This window comes from Ziziphus jujuba, chromosome 2 (genome assembly GCF_031755915.1).
Source record: "Ziziphus jujuba cultivar Dongzao chromosome 2, ASM3175591v1".
In the NCBI taxonomy this organism is placed as follows: Eukaryota; Viridiplantae; Streptophyta; class Magnoliopsida; order Rosales; family Rhamnaceae; genus Ziziphus; species Ziziphus jujuba.
In genome coordinates this window covers 1,860,616-1,879,729 of record NC_083380.1, presented here as the reverse complement: position 1 = coordinate 1,879,729, position 19,114 = coordinate 1,860,616, and the positions used below count along the sequence as shown (strand labels likewise).

The following is a 19,114-nucleotide window of genomic DNA, read 5'->3' as shown; positions in this document are numbered from 1 at the left end:
CTCTGTCCTCATCGTCAAAAGGAGTGACATTAATTGTATTATTCTCCTTCAAATGGAATTTTCTGTCATCTCTAATCGAAACCAGTCTATCATGCATACTTTTGATTTTTTCATGACGAAAGCCAGCAAGTAGTAATTTATTCGAGGTTGAAGAGAAAGTAGTACATACCTTCTTTGTCACCTCCTTACTGTCGGCCATGATCCCATTTGCCGTTGAGCCTTGTCGGAGGAGAATTCATCCAACAAGTCATCAGCATTAACAACAGCATCTTCTAGCCTCTTCAGCTCATTGTCATGGACAGACTGCAGCTTCTTCTCTGCATCAACAACCAATGCTTTGATGCTTGGAAGGGCTTTTGTGAGTTCTTCGAGCTCCTTATCTATTGCCCACAGCCATCCAATATTATTCACAGCTTCAGAGCTCAACCGCCTAATGATATTCTTGACAACGGTAGAGACGATCGGTTCTGCCATTGGTTGGTTGAACAGGTAGAAAGGAAATTAAGCTGAATGTAATGATAATGTTCAAAGAGAGAGAGAGATGGACATGATCTCCCTTTGCCAAATATATGCATGGAGCTAATTAGAAAGTTGCTTCAATCTTAAGTAACTATAATAGAGTAAAAGCTAGGAATATATTGCGTGCCATATAAACAAGAAAGTAACACTAACAAAGCTTTGATTGCCACAAAAGTAACGTATTCATTCCTTCCTGCTTTGCATTTCAGATATAACTCATTGATTCAAAAAGTAACAAAATCAAATATAAGGTATATGTTAATTATTTCTTTCTTTCTCTAGTTAGCTTTTCTTTGTCAAGCGCCAAAGAATTACTCTTGAAGTTTGATTTTTATGTTTTTACTAAAATCAGATCAAATATTTAATTTCTCTATTTTACATTTCCTTCTGATTAAATAAAATTCCAACATCATATAACACTTGGTCCTTTGGTCCCTAGATCCGATTTCTTTGTGTTTCTAATTATTCGTAGGTGGGTATAATTTTATAATTTTCACTTTACCGTGAATTGCCATCTTCTGATTATTTATTTATTTTATTATTATTATTATTATTGTTATTGTTATTTTGATAAAGTCATCTTCTGATTATGAAACCAACACTCATTAAATCAATAAATAAGCGCAAGGGGAATTGATATAAACCACGTCTTGCTGATGAAGGCCGTGGGCAATTAATTTTAAAGAAAAAAAAAAGACTTATATGTATATATATATATATAAAGTCTATTCTTTCCTTCTATTTTTCCATCCCTTCAACCAAACATAAGCGCACATGTTTAGTATCAATTCTTAATCAAGCTTACAACCCTTACTTGACTTGATTGACAAATTAACAAGAATTAATCAAGGGTGTTTAGTTTATTATTCTAGCAGCCATCACTTTACATGAATGACAACAAACAAGAATAAAGAACCCTCCCTTAACAAAAATAAAGATCATTTTTTTAACTTTGATGTATTATTGAAGTTTGAGGTGGGGTAAATATTATGCCTCTTACATCCACAACTAGAACCAAAATTCATGAACAATACTAATTAACCGTTGGTTCTCCTTTACTGTTTTAAAACAAAGGCTAAGATAACATTTTGTACGTGAACTTTGCATGCGTTTAAAAGTGTAAAATTGCTACATTAAAGATTTTGATCAACAGATTTTACTGAAGATGACAAACTGATTTTCTACCTTATTCCCTTTTTTTTCTTTTTTTTTGAATGTTTCATTATTAATTGTTTGACAGTACTTTTTCATATTATTTTTTTGGGCAATAGTATTTATGAAATTAAGTTTTTTTTTTTTTTTAAATATTCGTGTACATACATATAAGATTTATTCATTCGTTCCATTTTTTTTAATCTCTTCTCTCAAACAAAAATCAACTGTACGTGCAGATTTAGAATCTATATATTCTTGCAACCCTTTCTTGACTTGGCGTGCAAACAAGAATTACGCAAGCATGTTTGATTTTTTTTTTTTTTTTTGCATGTTTAGTTTATTATTATTGTAAACCTCACTTTACATGAATGAAAAGTGTACGTTTAGTAAATTATTCTTGCAACCCTCATTCATATATATATATATTTATGTAACATAAATTGCCTTTTGCCACCCTCATTTTACATGAATGATCACAAACAAGAATAAAGTGTAGGATTAGTAAATTCTTTTTGTAACACTCATATTCATATGGATATGGCATAAATTACTTATAATTGCTACCCTCCTTTCACATGGATTATGACATAAATTTTTCTAGCAATCCTCACTTCACATGCACGACAAACAAGACTTAATCAACCTTCTGTCAATTCTTCTTGCAACCCTACTTTACATGGATGAAAACACATGAAGTGAGTGTGTAGATAGATGAATTATTCTTGCATCCCTCCCTTTATAGGAATATGACATAAATCATTCTTGTAGTGTAACACCCCATCCCAAATCACATCGGAATCCGTGCACGTTGACAGAGGTTGACCGTTGACCGAGCGGGTCAAAAGTTGACTTTATGTCCCAGTTGGAATTTCTAGTTGACCAGGGTACTATGGCAAAGTGCATGATGCCCCGAGTTCGTAGACTAGTAGCATGTCAAAAACGGAGTTACGGTTTGAAAGTTATGGGCAAAACAAGTTGAGGTGCAAATAGTCCAAAAGGTGCTGGGAGTTGACTTTTTCTTGTTGTGTAATTTTGTTTTGACTCTTGTATGGTTGTAAAGTACTCGTCGATATGAGTTCATAGACTAGCAGCACGCTTAAATCGGACATTTGGTTAAAAGGTTATGGACGTTTGAAATTCGCTAGATACCGTAATATTTTATTATATCTGGCTTAAATGCACAGTAATGCCATGTGTCATCACCTGATTGGTCCACATGGATGAACAGTGTCACCACGGTGGCTTTTATTTGACAAAAATCTCAGGGAGGAGAGAGAAAGAGAGAGAGAGAGAGAGAGAGAGAAACCGACCGGCCGTCGGATTCCGACAAATTTTCAGGCCGATTCATGTTAAACGCGCTGGCCAGACAGAAGCCTCTCCCCATTTCTGGCCAAACCCCAAAATCTCACGGCCGTTGGTCGCCGGACGCGCCCAGATCGAGGCGGCGAAGCTCGGCGGCGATTTTTCCCTCCACCGCCTGCCACTGCCGTTTGCCTAGTTTCCGGCCATTTTCAGGCCACAAGCGCCAGTCACCCCTCACCACCTCCTCAAGTCTGGCCTACCCACCAAATTTCACGGCCACCGGACCTCCGACGCGCCAGGATCGAAGCGTTTTCCGGCTAGGGGCCGAAAATCTTCAAACCCCGATTTCTCCTCCGTCCGGCCTCCGTTTGCCTCACCGCCGATCGCGTTGGAATCCTCTCCCCTCGATCTACAAAACCACCAAAAATCTCAGCCGACGGCCACTGCACGCGCCGCCGCCGGCGATGATTGCCGGTGACCGCGGCGGCTCGCTGGAAGTTACTGTTCCGGCAAGTACCCAGTCACACCGCCGGTCCTTGTCCACTGTTTCCGACCGCCTGAATCCAAATCCGGCATCCTTTTCCACCAATTCGTGATGGTTTGGGAGAATTGAGGAGTCGAATCCTGAAAGCTTTCCGGCGAGATTCCGGCCACCTCGGGTCCAATCACCGGAAAGTAAGACTGAATCCGTGATCCTCATCACTCAAGCTTCGATTCGGTATATAACTCGTAACTTTTAGATGTCGTTTGTGTTCGCTCCCCGGGTACCCATTTGGGAATTATCCGATTAAAATATTAATATATTTGGTTGGTATACTGTGGATGTTTTAGGTGCGCATACGAGTAGTGGAGTTGATCCTGCGGAGGATCTTAGCTGATTTACGTGCTTAAGATGAGTGACCCACCTTTAAAAATATTTTGGGCAATTAATTATGTTTAATTGGCGTTTAATTGGTATTTAAATTATGCTCATGTGGTACAATTTAATTATGATTTTATTGTGATTTAAATTATTTATTATGCATGAGCAAAGTATATTTCAGTAATAATCGTACGTGGTTTAAGTATTATTTTTTGGGCATAATTGGGTTAAATATTTTATGAAAATATTTGTTTAAATTGGTGGTTTAATTTTATAAATTATGCCCGCGGTACTTTAATTGTGAACCTCGTACTACGAGAAAATTATGGTTTTATTTGTTATCGATGTTTTCGTACCGGGTTGTTAAACAAAAATATGTGGGATGGTAAGTGTGAAATTTTGATATATTTCCCACGGTAATTTTGGAAAACGGTACAGTTGGTTTAATAATTATTTTAGACGCATTCATACAGTATTGGTGTTTCGGTATATGTATATGTGGTTCAGCGCGCAAGTATTATTATGTCTCCCGTGAGTTGCCATTGGATCGTGGGCAGGCAAGTTTGTTATTGGCCACAGCCGCCCCCCTCCTTGGCCGGGATGATGGTTTCAGCAGCGGTACTGTCAGGATGCCGAAGTGCCGTTTGCAAGTTTCTCTCTTTAATCTCCCCGCCAGTCGGTGCTCGGGACGCTGGGTATCGGAGGGCACCACTGGTATATGGTGTGGTGCGTCAAGTGTAATTATCAGATAAAGTTTCAAACCCCAAAGGTGTTCAAAAATTATTTATTATAATTTATTACATTTTAATTATATATTGGGGCATTTAATTATTTATTGTTTATCAAATGTTTGATCCCTTGGTTTTCGGGAAGTACGAATATCGGGTTTTGTGAAATCGTTTTAAAAAGGGAACATTTCTAACGGAGTGATTGGTGAGAGTTTTGAGGGAAAATTATTATTTCCAACTATTATTATTATTTATTTATTAATTGTTGGTATTAATTAAATTCCCTTATTGGTTATATTATTATTATTATTAAAAGTGTTCAATAGCTAGGGTCACTCATTGAGACGATTAGCATCTCACGTTTTTAAGTTTCATTCCCTTAGGTGCAAGGGGTGATAGACGTTCTTCCGGGGCGAACCAGTTCTCCGCCGCTATCGTGTTTCGAGAAGTACTTTTGTACTCATTCCTTTCAGTTGTATTATTTCTTTAATCTTTGTTGTATTTCTGTTGAATAACACTTCATAAAGCTCTGTATACTATTTGGACACTTATGTTTTATCTATGCACTGGTTTACCGTTATTGTTGTGAAGTGCTGTAAATTTGTGGAATCAATTTGTAGTTTTACGGGAGGAATAAAGGGATGAGTATAGAAGTGTGTTTTCAGTGCAGGTGATTTTTGGTAAGTCCTACCCTTAGGGGAGGTGCTGCCGGATTTTCCGTTGGAAGGTTCGGTGGTATTTCCCTGGGATCAGGGCTTGTCTAGGGTTGCGGGAGGAATTCTAGACGGGTCCTGACATGTAGCCTTCATTTATTATTTTGACCAAAACTTTTATTTATTATTGACAAGTGAAATTAGTTCAGCACTATGCCTCTCACGCACACCAAATCATAGAGTACGTTCCCGTTTATATGAGAAATCCAGTCCCATTAGGGTCATTTAGTCATCTTAAATTTCTATCTAAAATATGATGAAAAATATTATTAAAAAAAGGGACAAAATTAGCTGTTCAAATGGGTTGGGAAATGATTACCAAAAAAACCAAAACCAAAATTCAAAAGGCAAAAAAGTATCCTGATTAACAGTATTAATTAGGAGGGTTCTCATTTAAAAAAGCATTAGCTAAGAAAACAATAATTTTGTACATAGATTGGCATGTTGAATAAGTATAAAATTGTTACATATTGAGGATTTTGATCAACAGATTTAACTGAGGATGACAAAATGAATTTCTATCTTATTCCTATGTCTTTTTTTTGGGGGATATTTTATTATTAATTAAATGACTTTTTTTTTTTTATAATTTTCTTTTTGCAATAGCATGACTTTAACTATACATACTAGCACGAGCTAATTACATTATTGACCCCCAAAAAAAAAAAAAAAGAAAAAGAAAAAGAAAGCTAACTATCTAGAGAAAAGGTAACTTAAGATAATAGAGCTAACTATCTAATGACTTCAGCACACATTAGTTAATTGATAAAACAGATGTAGAACATCTAACCGAAGATGACGGATTTTCTATCTCATCCCAACCCCCCCACCCCACTCTTTGTTTTGGATGTTATATTATTAATTGTGTGACACTTTTTTTTTTTTTTTTTTACAATAGTATGACATTAATTGCATACTGGTAGGAGCTAATTATATGATTAGCTCATAGAACATTAATTTTAGAAAAGAGATATGGAATATTCTTTCTTTGTCAAGCGCCGAAGAATTACTCTTGAAGTTGGATATCTTGTTTTATAAAATCAGATCAGATATTTAATTTCTCTGTTTTTACATTTCCTTTTAATTAAATAAAATTCCAACATCATTAAGTATATAACAGACTTTTGGTCCTTTGATCCAAGATCCAATTTCTTTGCATTCTTAATTGTTCGTATATAGATGTAATTTTATAATTTTCACTTTATTGTGAATTGTCATCTGATTATTTATAATTATTATTATTTTTGGATAAATTCATGTTATGATTGTGAAATACACACACGTTATATCAATAGATAAGCACAAGGGGAATTGACATAAGCCACGTATTGCTGATGAAGCCCGCGGGCAATTAATAAAAATAAATAAATAATAAAAATAAAACCTTACATATATATATATATATATAGGATTTATTCTTTCCTTTCATATTTCTATCCCTTAAAAAAAGAAAAAAAAAACATATATATATGTATATATAGAATTTATTCTTTCCTTCCATTTTCCATCCCTTCTACAAAACAAAAATTAAATGTACATGTTTAGTATCTACTCTTGCAACCTTACTTGAGTTGGACAACAAAACAAGAATTAATCAAGCGTGTTTTGTTTAATTGTTCTCTGCTGTAATTACCTTCACATACTATTAATGAGTGAGGTAGGCTCAATGTTATGCCCCTTACATCCATATCTAATACCAAAATTTAAAAGGAGCAAAATATCTCTATGAACTGCACTAATTAACAGTTATTTCTCATTTACATTTTAGAACCAATATTAGGCTAAAAAAACATTTCGTACATAGATTTGCAAGCTGAAAAGTGTAAAATTGTTGTATTAAGGATTTTAATCAACAGATTTTACCGAATATGAAAAACTGATATTCTATGGCCGTTTCAACCATTTTTGATACCCTAGGCAAAAGATGATACTTGAGGCCTTTATTAAATAGCTTTTGCCCAAAAAAAGATTATTAAATTTATAAAAAAATATATATATGATTTCCTTGCTTCTCAATATGAAAAGTTACTAATCAAACGTCTGTATCAAGTTTTGAAAACAATTTTTTTTTCCGATCAGTTGATAAAATTACTAAATTGTTTAATCTTCTCTTTGCATCTTTTTGGGATTTAATAAATTCATCTACTTTTCATTTTTTTGGTATGTTTTTCATATTCAAATTCATATTTTTCTGCTAGACAAATGTTTAAGAAAAATAACGAATAAGAAAACCTGATTTATGCCATGTAATTGCAATTTGGTGATACTTCAAAGTCTTACACTATTATATGCATGAAGATAGTAAAAAAAGAAACAAATATTAATATAATTTAAACAATAACTTTTATTTTGATTAAAGAGTATATAAAAGATGAATTGGTCCCAATTAATTAAAAACAAATGAAACCATACGATAACTTCTAATCAATTTAGTTGAATAAATATATAAAAATAAAAAAAAATAAAACACACACTAGAGAGGCTCAAAATGTTAGTTTTCTATGAATAAAAGAATTAGTAATTAACTATAATAATGAATTCATGAAAAACAAAAAAGATAAATATTATAAGACTGAACCATATAAATTCATTAAAATGAATAATAATCAATAAGCTTACCTTTTTATTGTTACTTTTTATTGTGGGGCCTTTGAATCGAAATTGTAATTATATAATTTAAGTATCAAAATTAAACAAATATGAAAAAATGACTGAATTAGAAGAGAAGAAAGTGAATAAGCTAGATAAAGGGGAAAAGAAAAAAAAGGTATAAAAGAGGAGTATTAAACATGTTTCTCTATTCTTCTTTTTCTTTTTACCATTAAAATATAACCAATTGTAGTTTTATAAAAAAGTAATCAATTGTGAAAACCAAAAAGTTGATTGGACTTGATTAGATTTATTTTTCCAAAAATAAAATAATTAGAGATAATATAGCAACAACTGAGGAATTAGAGATAAACTAGAATTTAAGAAATTCAAAATGTTAATGTTTCCAAAAGCAAAAAATTAAAAAAAAAAAAGATTATTCTATTTTATTTAATAAATACATAACGAAATTATATATGGGCTTGCATAGAAAAAAAAAAAAAAAATTGGATCTTCATTTTGTGGGGAACTTAGCCTAATTTTCACATGAGTTAATAACAGTTCTGTTTCAGCGATTTCAACACCTGTTTAGAGATCAGACCTGCATGTACTTAGTATTAGAACAAATTAATTAATAGAAAAACTTAAGCTTAAGAATCATGAAGAAATTATTCGCAGAATGAAACTGTTAGTGGGAATAATATAAGTAAATGTATAACTAGATCTTACTGGTTGATTGTTCCACTTTTGCAGTGCCAAACAACTATGAAAATATAGTTGAATTCTTTAGGTCATCAACTTTGATTAATTCTATACAACAGGTTCTGCAAACAGAGGATTAAATTAGAATTTATTCAAATATGCAATCCCCTGAACAATTATGGTAGTGATTGAATTCATACAACTAATATAATTAGGCCCTCATTAACAAAAGTGTGCGGTCATTGAAATTCTTTATCAAAAAAATTGATTAATGAAACAACTTGTGTAAAGAAATACACAGTGAAAATGCAGGCAGCTAAGAGATTCAGCCAAGTATATAAAGTATAGAGCTAATAAGAGATAAATTTTACTAAAGGCATAAAAATTTTCAAAACAAGTAGGAATTTTTACCAAATTAGGCTCCTTTTACTTTGACATATTTGTAATAAGATGCCACAATCCTGTCCAATGTTACCAAATTAGGCTATATGCACTCTTCAGGAGTGATATAAGAGAATGGTTGTAAGTCGAATCTTTTTTAGGCTCGTTATGCGTGGAGAGCTGAAAGAAAAGTAGAATTTGGAATACATGAGCTCCTCATTTGCATGGAACATCAGGAAAAAAGTATAGCAAATCTAATTTATGACCTTAAAAGAGTATGGTTACCAATGCAAGTTGGTTGTCCACCTTCCTATTTCTCTTCAATCATCATCAGTGTCAGCATTCATTCTTTGGTGCACAAAAATCAATCATGTTCAGTCGAGCTAATAACAGTTCGTGTTCTGAGAATTCATCAACCTGTTTAGAGGTCAGACTTGTAAATGCTTAGTATATGAACAAATTAATAATACACGAACTTATGCTTCAATGCGTGAAGAAATCACTATCACTAGCACAAGGAAAATTTTAATGGGAAGAAAAGCTGTAAATGTATAACTATATCTTACAATTTAACTTCTTCCACTGTTGCAGCACCAAATGATTTTGAAAATATGGTTGAATTCTTGAGGTCATCAATCTCTGCAACAGGGGATTAAATTAGCATGTTTTCAAATATGCAAACCCCTGAACAATTATAGTAATGATAGAGTTGATACAATATATACAATTAGGCCCTCATCAACAAAAGTGCGTGGTCACTGAAATTCTTTATCAAAGAAGCATATAATCACAAATAATATTTAAATTTTAACAGTAATACTTAATTCATGTAAGAATTGTGTTACCGCTTCAAATCAATACACTCATGAAGATTAGCAACCTAAAAATAAAATAAGGGGACTAAACTAACATTACCATGGGTTTGTAACCTTAAGTAGAGTTGGTCAATTTTTTGTGTATAGTGACCAAGAAATTGACACATGTAAGGCTAGTATAGGATGTTAATTTTAGAAAAATCTATTTCAGATCTTGTGGTTTTTCTGTGGGACAACTTCCTCTGTTTTTGTCAATATGAAAAAATAGCTTTCTCACCTCCTCTGTTTTTCTTAATGTCCATCTTCATGTGGATCTCTGCCCTTTGGTAATGGTGTTATGGTAGATCGTTGTTGAAGCTGGTACAAAAAAGAGACAAATTAATTAACTAGAGTTATATAATAAAAATTAGAGAGATATATAAAATTAAATTAATGCTTATAAATAAAACAAGAAATTATAAGAGAGAAAGAGTCGGTAATACAAAATTTAAAAAAAAAAAATGTGTACGTACCTTATAATTAGAATTTAAAATCGAGGTGAGAGAGAAGATTGAGGTTGGCGCATTTTCAGATTTGGAATGTGTTGGATCTTATCCCAATCTTTACCGGTTTCTCTTTGGCATCTTTGGAATATGATGGCACAATCCTCGATCTCCAGTGTTTCTAATCTGTGGAGGCTTTCTAGTGCTTGAGGCAGTGAATTCAAATAAGGACAGACTGAGATTCCAAGGTTTTTAAGAGACTTGAAATTCCCTATCCATTCCGGAAGAGTTTTGATATTGCAGCGCCAAATATGGAGTTGTTCGAGTCTGGTAAGATGTTGAAGGCCGTCGGGGAGCTTGTCTAGTTTTGGTAGATAATCCAATCTCAGAAAGCGTAGGTTTCGAAAGCGTTCCCACTTGATGTTATCGCACTGGCTAATGTCAAGCTTCTTAATCCCAATGATACACAGAGTTTTCAACCACCTGAGGAAAGGGAAGCTGCTATCACTCCGACAAGCGTTGATTGTGTGTTGGAATGTGTCGAAGCTAGTATTATCCAATACTAGATAATCTCTCAAATTCCGGTAGAGTGGCATGGAACGCAACTTGGGGCAATCTTCAATGACCAATCTCCTAAGTCTGCGAAATGATGGCAGAGATGATGGTGATGATGATGTAGTAGTAGGATGTTCTTCTTGCCACCATCCCTCTAGATTAGGCAATTCTGTAAGCCTAATTTCATACAAGGATGTTAATAAATTATCTTCGGCACTACTGTCAAAGACGACATCTTTGGAGATGATATACTCCAAATTAGTCATCTGGTCTAGTATTAATACCCTAAGAGATGGGAGCTGACTTAGGGGAGATAGATGCTGACAATTACATTTCCTTAATGAAAAATTTCTCAAATTTCTTAGAGAAGAAAGCCAACCAGAAAACTTGATACCCTCATACCCCACTAAAGCTAACTCTGACATATTTGGGTGCGGCTCCAGGCATTCCAATTGCTTTTCAGGTGTTGCATTACTTTTACTGGCATTGTCGACCCCCACATTAGCAGTGGAATCCCAAGACAGTGTTAAGGAGCTAAGATGCTCTTTCGCCTCCAATATTTTGTAAGAATAATCATCTTCTGAATTTCCCAAATTTTTAATTCTAAGCTCTCCTCTCAAATTGTTCAGCTTCGCCAATTCTTTTAGGGAACATGAATTCCCAATATTGCCCTTCTTATAATTCGATAACACAAATGCTGATAACGTCTGAAGCTGAGTTAGCTGACCCAGTCCACGAGGCATATAAGTCAAACTGTAGCACCAATTAATCCAAAGATGTTCGAGGTTGATTAGTTTCTTAATATCTCTTGGCAACTCTTTGAGTCCATAACATTTGGACAGCTTTAGCGTTGTCAAACAATGGAGCATTGTAATAGAATTGGGCAATGCCTTGATATCTGGATTTCCAGAAATATCCAGATATCTTAGATGCTTCAAGTTACCAATAGAATTTGGCACCCCTGAATTATGCAAAGTCAACACACGTAACAATTTATAATCTGTGGTAATCTTATCACAGATTGACTGACTTAGTCCCTTTTCAGTTTCCCTGCCCAACTTATCCTTACGGAAAACAATTAATGCTCGAAGTCTTTTTGCTTGAAACGCTACTGAAGTTGGAACTTTTGATGATGATTCTAATTCAAAAGATACATATTGAGTTGATCTTGTCGCTCCCGATACAAGAATTCCAAGCTCGTGCATGGGGTCTGGCACGCAGAATGTCCTCTTTTTAGTTTCAAAAGACCTGTCCCGGTAATAGTCATCCCTCATGGTTGACTCGAAGAAGTACTTGTCCTCGAGATCTTTAAAGTACTCATAAGCCGCATGCTTCATAGATTTTTCTGGTGATGAATCAGAATAAATAAACCCTTGTGCCACCCAAAGATCTAATAATGTTCCACCCGCAATTTCAAATCCTTTAGGGAATAATCTACAGTAGTAGAGAAAGCAACGTTTCAAAGGCAATGGGAGAATATCATAACAACCAGGTTTTAGCACTAGTAACGTATTAATATGTTGTTGAGGGATTTTTGAAAATTTTTCCAGGAAGCTGGAGAACCAATATTTTGCTTCTACAAGATTATTATTATTATTATTCTCAGATTCCATATCCGACAACAACATCCTCCCAATTGTCCTTATGGTAAAAGGATTCCCTCTACACCTCTCAACAATGCTTTTTCCAATTTCCACAATTTTGGGATTATTCATCATTGCCTTCGCCTCTTCCTCCTGTCCGTTATTCTTAGAAACCACATTTTTAAATAGATTCCAAGATTCTTCTGGATCTAATGATCTCTTATAAATATATGGTTCCACTGCACTCATAAAATCTGCAACAGCTTTTATTCCCCATGAAGCTACTATTATTTTACTCCCATTTGCACAATCGCCTAAGAATAAAGATTTCAAACTTTGCCCACATATTTCACCGTTGCTATTGTCTATATAGAGTACAAGGAGATAACGTTTTCCCTCAATTATTTCACAAAGTTCCTTATGTAACTGATCCATCTCTATGTTCTTTTCATAATCTTTGTTAGTTGCAGATTTTAATATTCTTTCAATGACTCTTCTCTCATTCAAATTTAAATCCTCGACGTCAAACCTCATTCTCAAGTCAAAATGATTTACGACCTTCTCATCATCAAACACTCCCCTAACAAGTGCACTTTTGTCGGACGACCGGTAATGAACCGTGGCAAATACTGATACATTATTTCCTTCATTAATTTTGGGATCCAATAGACATTCCATGATTGCCATCTTTTCTCTGCCCTCATTGTCAGAAGGAGTGACATTAATTGTATTATTCACCTCCAAATGGAATTTTCTATCATCTCTAATCGAAACTAGTCTATCATGCATACTTTTGATTTTTTCACGACGAAAGCCAGCAAGTAGTAATTTATTCGAGGCTGACAAGAAAGTAGTACATACCTTCTTTGTCACCTCCTTACAGTCAGCCATGATCCCCATTTGCCGTTGAGCGTCATAGGAGGAGAATTCGTCCAACAAGTCATCAGCATCAACAACAGCATCTTCTAGCCTCTTCAGCCACCTTGTAACTTGAATTCTGTCATTGGCATGGACAGCCTGCAGCTTCTTCTCTGCTTCAAACACCAGTACTTTGATGCTTAAAATGGCTTTTTTGAGTTCTTCGAGCTCCTTTTTTACTCCCCACAGCGATCCAAATTTTTTCACGGCTTCAGGGCTCAACCGTCCAATGATATTCCCGACAACGGTAGAGACGATTGGATCTGCCATTGGTTGGTTGAACGGGTAGAAAGGAAATTAAGCTGAATGTAATGATAATGTTCAAAGTTTTAGAAAGGGAGAGAGAGAGAGAGAGAGAGAGAGAGAGAGAGAGAGAGATGGATATGATCTACCTTTGCCAAATATATACATGGAGCTAATTAGAAATTTGCTTCAATCGTAAGTAACTGTAAGAATGTAAAAGCTAGGAATCTATTGCGTGCCATATAAACAAGAAAGTAGCACTAACAAAGCTTTGATTGCCACAAAAGTAACGTATTCATTCCTTCCTGATTTGTATTTCACATATAAGTCATTGATCCGAAAAGTTACAAAATCAAATATACGGTATATTTTAATTATTTCTTTCTTTCTCTGGCTAGCTTTTCTTTGTCAAGCGCCAAAGAATCACTTTTGGAAGTTCAATATCATTTTTTATAAGATCAGATCAGATATTTAATTTCTCTGTTTTACATTTCCTTTTAATTAAATAAAATTCCAACATCACGTACGTATATAAACACTTGGTCCTTTGGTCCCCAGATCCAATTTCTTTCTTAATTATTCGTAGGTAGATGTAATTTTATAATTTTTACGTTATCATGAATTATCATCTTCTGATTATTTATTTATTTATTTATTTATTATCATTATTATTATTATTATAAAGTCATCTTCTGGTTATGAAACCAACACTCTTTATATCAATAAACAAGCATAAGAGAATTGATATAAGCCATGTCTTTCTGATGAAGGCCGTGGGGAATTAATTGAAAAAAAAAAAAAAAAAAGACTTATAAGTATATATGTAACGTTATTCTTTCCTTTCGTTTTTTTTTTTTTTTTTTTTTTTTATCCCTTCTGTCGACCATAAGTGCACATGTTTATCATCTATTCTTACAACTCTTACTTGACTTGATTGACAAAGAAGAATTAATCGAGCGTATTTAGTTTATTATTCTTGCAACCATCACTTTACACAAATGACAACAAACAAGAATAAAGAACCCTCCTTTCACAAGAATAAAGATCATTCTTCTAACTTTGACATATTATTGACGTGTAAGGATAAAAATCGTCCCTCTAACTACGACATATCATTGACGTGTGAGGTAGGCTCAATATTATGCCCCTTAAATCCACAACCAAAACCAAAATTCATGAACAATACTAATCAACCGTTGTTTCTCATTACTGTTTTAAAACAATAGGCTAAGATAACATTTTATATTTGCATTTTGCATGCTGAAAAAGTGTAAAATTGTTACATTAAGGATTTTGATCAACACATTTTACTGAACATGACAAATTGATTTTCTATCTTATTGTTACTTTTTCTTTTCTTTTTTTTGATGTTTCATTATTAATTGTATGACACTTTTCCTTATTATTATTAGTTTTTTTTGGCAATAGTACTTATGAAATTAAGTTTTTTATATATATATGTAAAAAAAAAAAAGAAAATCTTCATGCACAAACATATAAGATTTATTCATTGGTTCCATTTTTTTTTATCCCTTCTATCAAGCAAAAATCAAGTGTGCGTGATGTTTAGAATCTATTCTTGCAACCCTTTCTTGACTTGACAGGCGAACAAGAATTAATCAAGCATGTTTAATGAGTTTTTCTGTTTTTTTTTTAAATTTTTAATTTATTATTCTTGTAACCCTCACTTTACCTGAATGACAAACAAGAATAAAGTGCACATTTAGTAAATTATTCGTGCAACCCTCATTCATATATATATATATATATATGGATGACATAAATTACGTTTTGCTACCCTCATCTCACATGAATGACAAACAAGAATAAAGTGTAGGTTTAGTAAATTATTTTAGGAACCCTCATATTCATATGGTTATGGCATAAATTACTTATAATTGCTACCCTCCTTTTACATGGATTATGACTTAAATTTTTCCAGCAATCCTCACTTCACCTGCACGACAAACAAGAATTAATCAACCATGTTTGGTCAATTCTTCTTGCAACCCTACTTTACATGGATGAAAACACATGAAATGAGTGTGTCGATACATGAATTATTCTTGCATCCCTCCCTTCACATGAATATGACATAAATCATTGTTGTAGCCTTCATTTATTATTTTGAGCAAGACTTTCATTTATTATTGACAAGTGAAATTCGTTCAGTACTATTCCTCTCACGCACACCAAATCATGGGGTATGTTCCCTTTTATATGAGAAATCCAGTCCGTTTAGTGTCATTTAGTCATCTTAGACTTCTATCCAAAATAGGATGAAAAATATTATTGAAAAAAGGGACAAAATTAGTTGTTTAAGTTGGGGAATGATTACCCAAAAAAGAATTCAAAAGGTAAAAAAGTATCCTGATTAAAGTATTAACTAGAAGGGTTTTTTCTCATTTACTTTTTAAAACATTAGCTAAGAAAACAATAATTTTGTACATAGGTTGGCATGTTGAAAAATTATAAAATTGTTATATATTAAGGATTTTGATCAACGGATTTAACTGAAGATGACAAACCGATTTTCTATCTTATTCCTATGTCTTTCTTTTTCTTTTTTTTGGGGATATTTTCATTATTAATTGTATGACAATTTCTTTTTTTATAATTTTCTTTTTGCAATAGCATGACTTTACCTATACATACTAGAACGAGCTAATTTTATTCTTGACAAAAAAACAAAAAAAAATGCTAACTATCTAGAGAAAAGGTAACTTGAGATAACAGAGCTAACTATCTAATTACTTCAGTGCACATTAGTTAATTGATAAAACAGATGTAGAACATTTAACCGAAGATGACTGATTTTCTATCTCACTTTCTTTTCCCCCATTTTTGCAATAGTAAGACATTAATTACTTATTGTCGGAGCTAATTATATAATTCGCTCACCGCACATTAATTGAGAAAAGAGACATGGAACATTCTTTTCTTTGTCAGGCGGTGAAGAATTACTCTTGAAGTTAGATATGTTGTTTTATTAAATCAGATCAGATATTTTAGTTCTCTTTTTTACACTTCCTTTTAATTAAATGAAATTTCAACATCATTAAGTATATAACATACATTTGGTACTTTGGTCCAAGATCTAATTTTTTGCATCTTAATTGTTCGTATACATGGATGTAATTTTATAATTTTCACTTTATCACGATTGTCATCTGATTATTTATTTATTTATTTATTATTATTAGTATTATTATTATTGGACATCTCCTGATTATGAAACCGACACACGTTATATCAATAAATATGCACAAGGGGAATTGATATAAGCCGCGTCTTGCTGATGAAGCCCATGGGCAATTAGAAAAAAAAGAAAAAAAAAATCTTTTATATATATATATATATGGGATTTGTTCTTTTCATCCATTTTTCTATCCCTCAAAAAAAAAAAAAATCTTATATATATATATATATAGGATTTATTCTTTCCTTCCATTTTCCATTCCTTCTACAAAACAAAAATTAAATTAAGTGTACACGTTTAGTATCTACTCTTGCAACCCTTGCTTGAGTACAAAACAAGAATTAATCAAGCATGTTTAGTTTATTGTTCTTGCAACTCTTGCTTTACACATGAATGACAAACAAGAATAAAGAACCCTCTGTTCACACGGATGATATAGATCATTCTTGTAATTACCTTCATATACTATTGACGAGTGAGGAAGCTCAATGTCATACCGCCTACATCCACAACATACCAAAATTTAAAAGGAAAAAAAATCCCTATGAACCGTACTAATTAACAGTTATCTCTCATTTACATATTTAAAGCAATATTAGGCTACTAAGATAAAATTTTGTACATCGATTCACAAGCTCAAAAGTGTAAAATTGTTACATTAAGGATTTTAATCGATAGATTTTACTGAATAAGACAAATTAATTTCTATGGCCGTCTCAACTATTTTTGATACCTTAGCTAGGCGAAAGATAATACTTGAGGTCTTTATTAAATATATATATATATATATATTACCAAAAAAAGATTATTAAATATATATAAAATATAATTTCCTTGCTTTTCAAGATGCAAAGTTATGAATTAAACTTCTATATCAAGTTTTGATAACAATTTTTTTTCAATTGATAAAATTATTAAATTATTTAATCTTTTTTTGTGCACTTTTTGGGATTTAATAAATTCACCTAACTTTTCATTTTTTTCATATGTTTTTCATATTCAAATTCATATTTTCCAGTAGACAAATGTTTAAAAATAAAAGGAATAATAAAACTTGATTTATACCACGTAATTGCAATTTGGTGATACTTCAAAGTTTTACACTATTATATACATGAAGATAATAAAAAAAGAAACAAATATTTATATAATTTAAACAATGACTTTTGTTTTGATTAAAGAGTATCTAAAAGAAGAATTGGTCCAACTTGTTTAAAAACAAAAGAAACCATATGAAAGTGAACTTCTAATGAATTTAGTTGAATAAATATATAAAGAAAAAAATTATAACACACCCTAGAGAGGCTCAAAATGTTAGTTTTCTATGAATTAAAGAATTGGTAATTAACTATAATCATGAATCCATGGAAAACAAAAGAAAAATATTGTGAGAATGAATCATATAAATTCTTTAAAAATGAATAATAATCAATAAGCTTACCTTTTTATTTTGGGGCCTTTGAATCGAATCGTAATTATATAATTTAAGTACCAAAATTAAACGAATATGAAAAAATGACTGAATGAGATGAGAAAAAAGTGAATAAGCACGATCAAGAAAAAAAAAATGGTATAAAGAAGAAGGATTAAACATGTTTCTTATTCTTCTATTTTCTTTTTACCATTAAAATATAATCAATTGTAGATTTAAAAATAATCAATTGTAAAAACCAAAAAATTGAATTGGACTTGATTAGTAATATTTTCCAAAAATAAAATAATTAGAGATAATATAGCAATAAATGATTAATCTAGAATTCTAAGAAAGGCAAAATTTTAATGTTTCCAAAAGCAAAAAATAATAATAATAATAATAATAAAATAAAAAATTCGATTCTATTTAATAGATACATATTGAAATTATATATGGGCTTACATAGAAAAATAAAAAAATAAAAATTGGACCTCTTTTTATGGGGGCCTAGCATATGCTTAAGCCGGCTTTTTCTTACTCCTATTGTTTTATTTTATCTTTTTGAATGTTTTATCGTTAATTGTGTAACATCCTGTTCTAAAGTACATTGGAAAGTTCTTAAGTTAATCGAGGTTGATAGGGTTTGACCGCCGTTGACCAAGAAGGGTCAAACTTTTACTTTTTGACTCGGAAAAAATTCTAGGTTGACCGAGGTACCATTGCGAAGCACGCATCGATCCTAGTTCATAGACTAGTAGCAAGTCAAAAACAAAGCTACGATTTGAAAGTTATGAGTAAAACAAGTTAAGATCCTAACTGTCCAAGGGTGTCCGAGTTGACTTTTTATTCTTATGAAATTGAGCTTTGACTCATGCATAGTTGTGAAGTACTCGTCGATATGAGTTCATAGATTAGTGGCACGTCCAATTTGAACATGTGGTTTGGAAGTTATAG

The 19,114-nt window shown here is 32.6% G+C and overlaps 1 protein-coding gene across 1 annotated transcript; it reads right to left on the bottom strand.

Moving 5' to 3' along the window:
- Window positions 1-10,292: 10,292 nt before the first annotated feature.
- Window positions 10,293-13,574, bottom strand: LOC125422357 (putative disease resistance protein RGA1). Its single transcript, XM_048473739.2, has one exon. The coding sequence runs from the start codon at window positions 13,572-13,574 to the stop codon at window positions 10,293-10,295; it is 3,282 nt and encodes a 1,093-aa protein (XP_048329696.2).
- Between the last annotated feature and the right edge of the window lie 5,540 nt (window positions 13,575-19,114).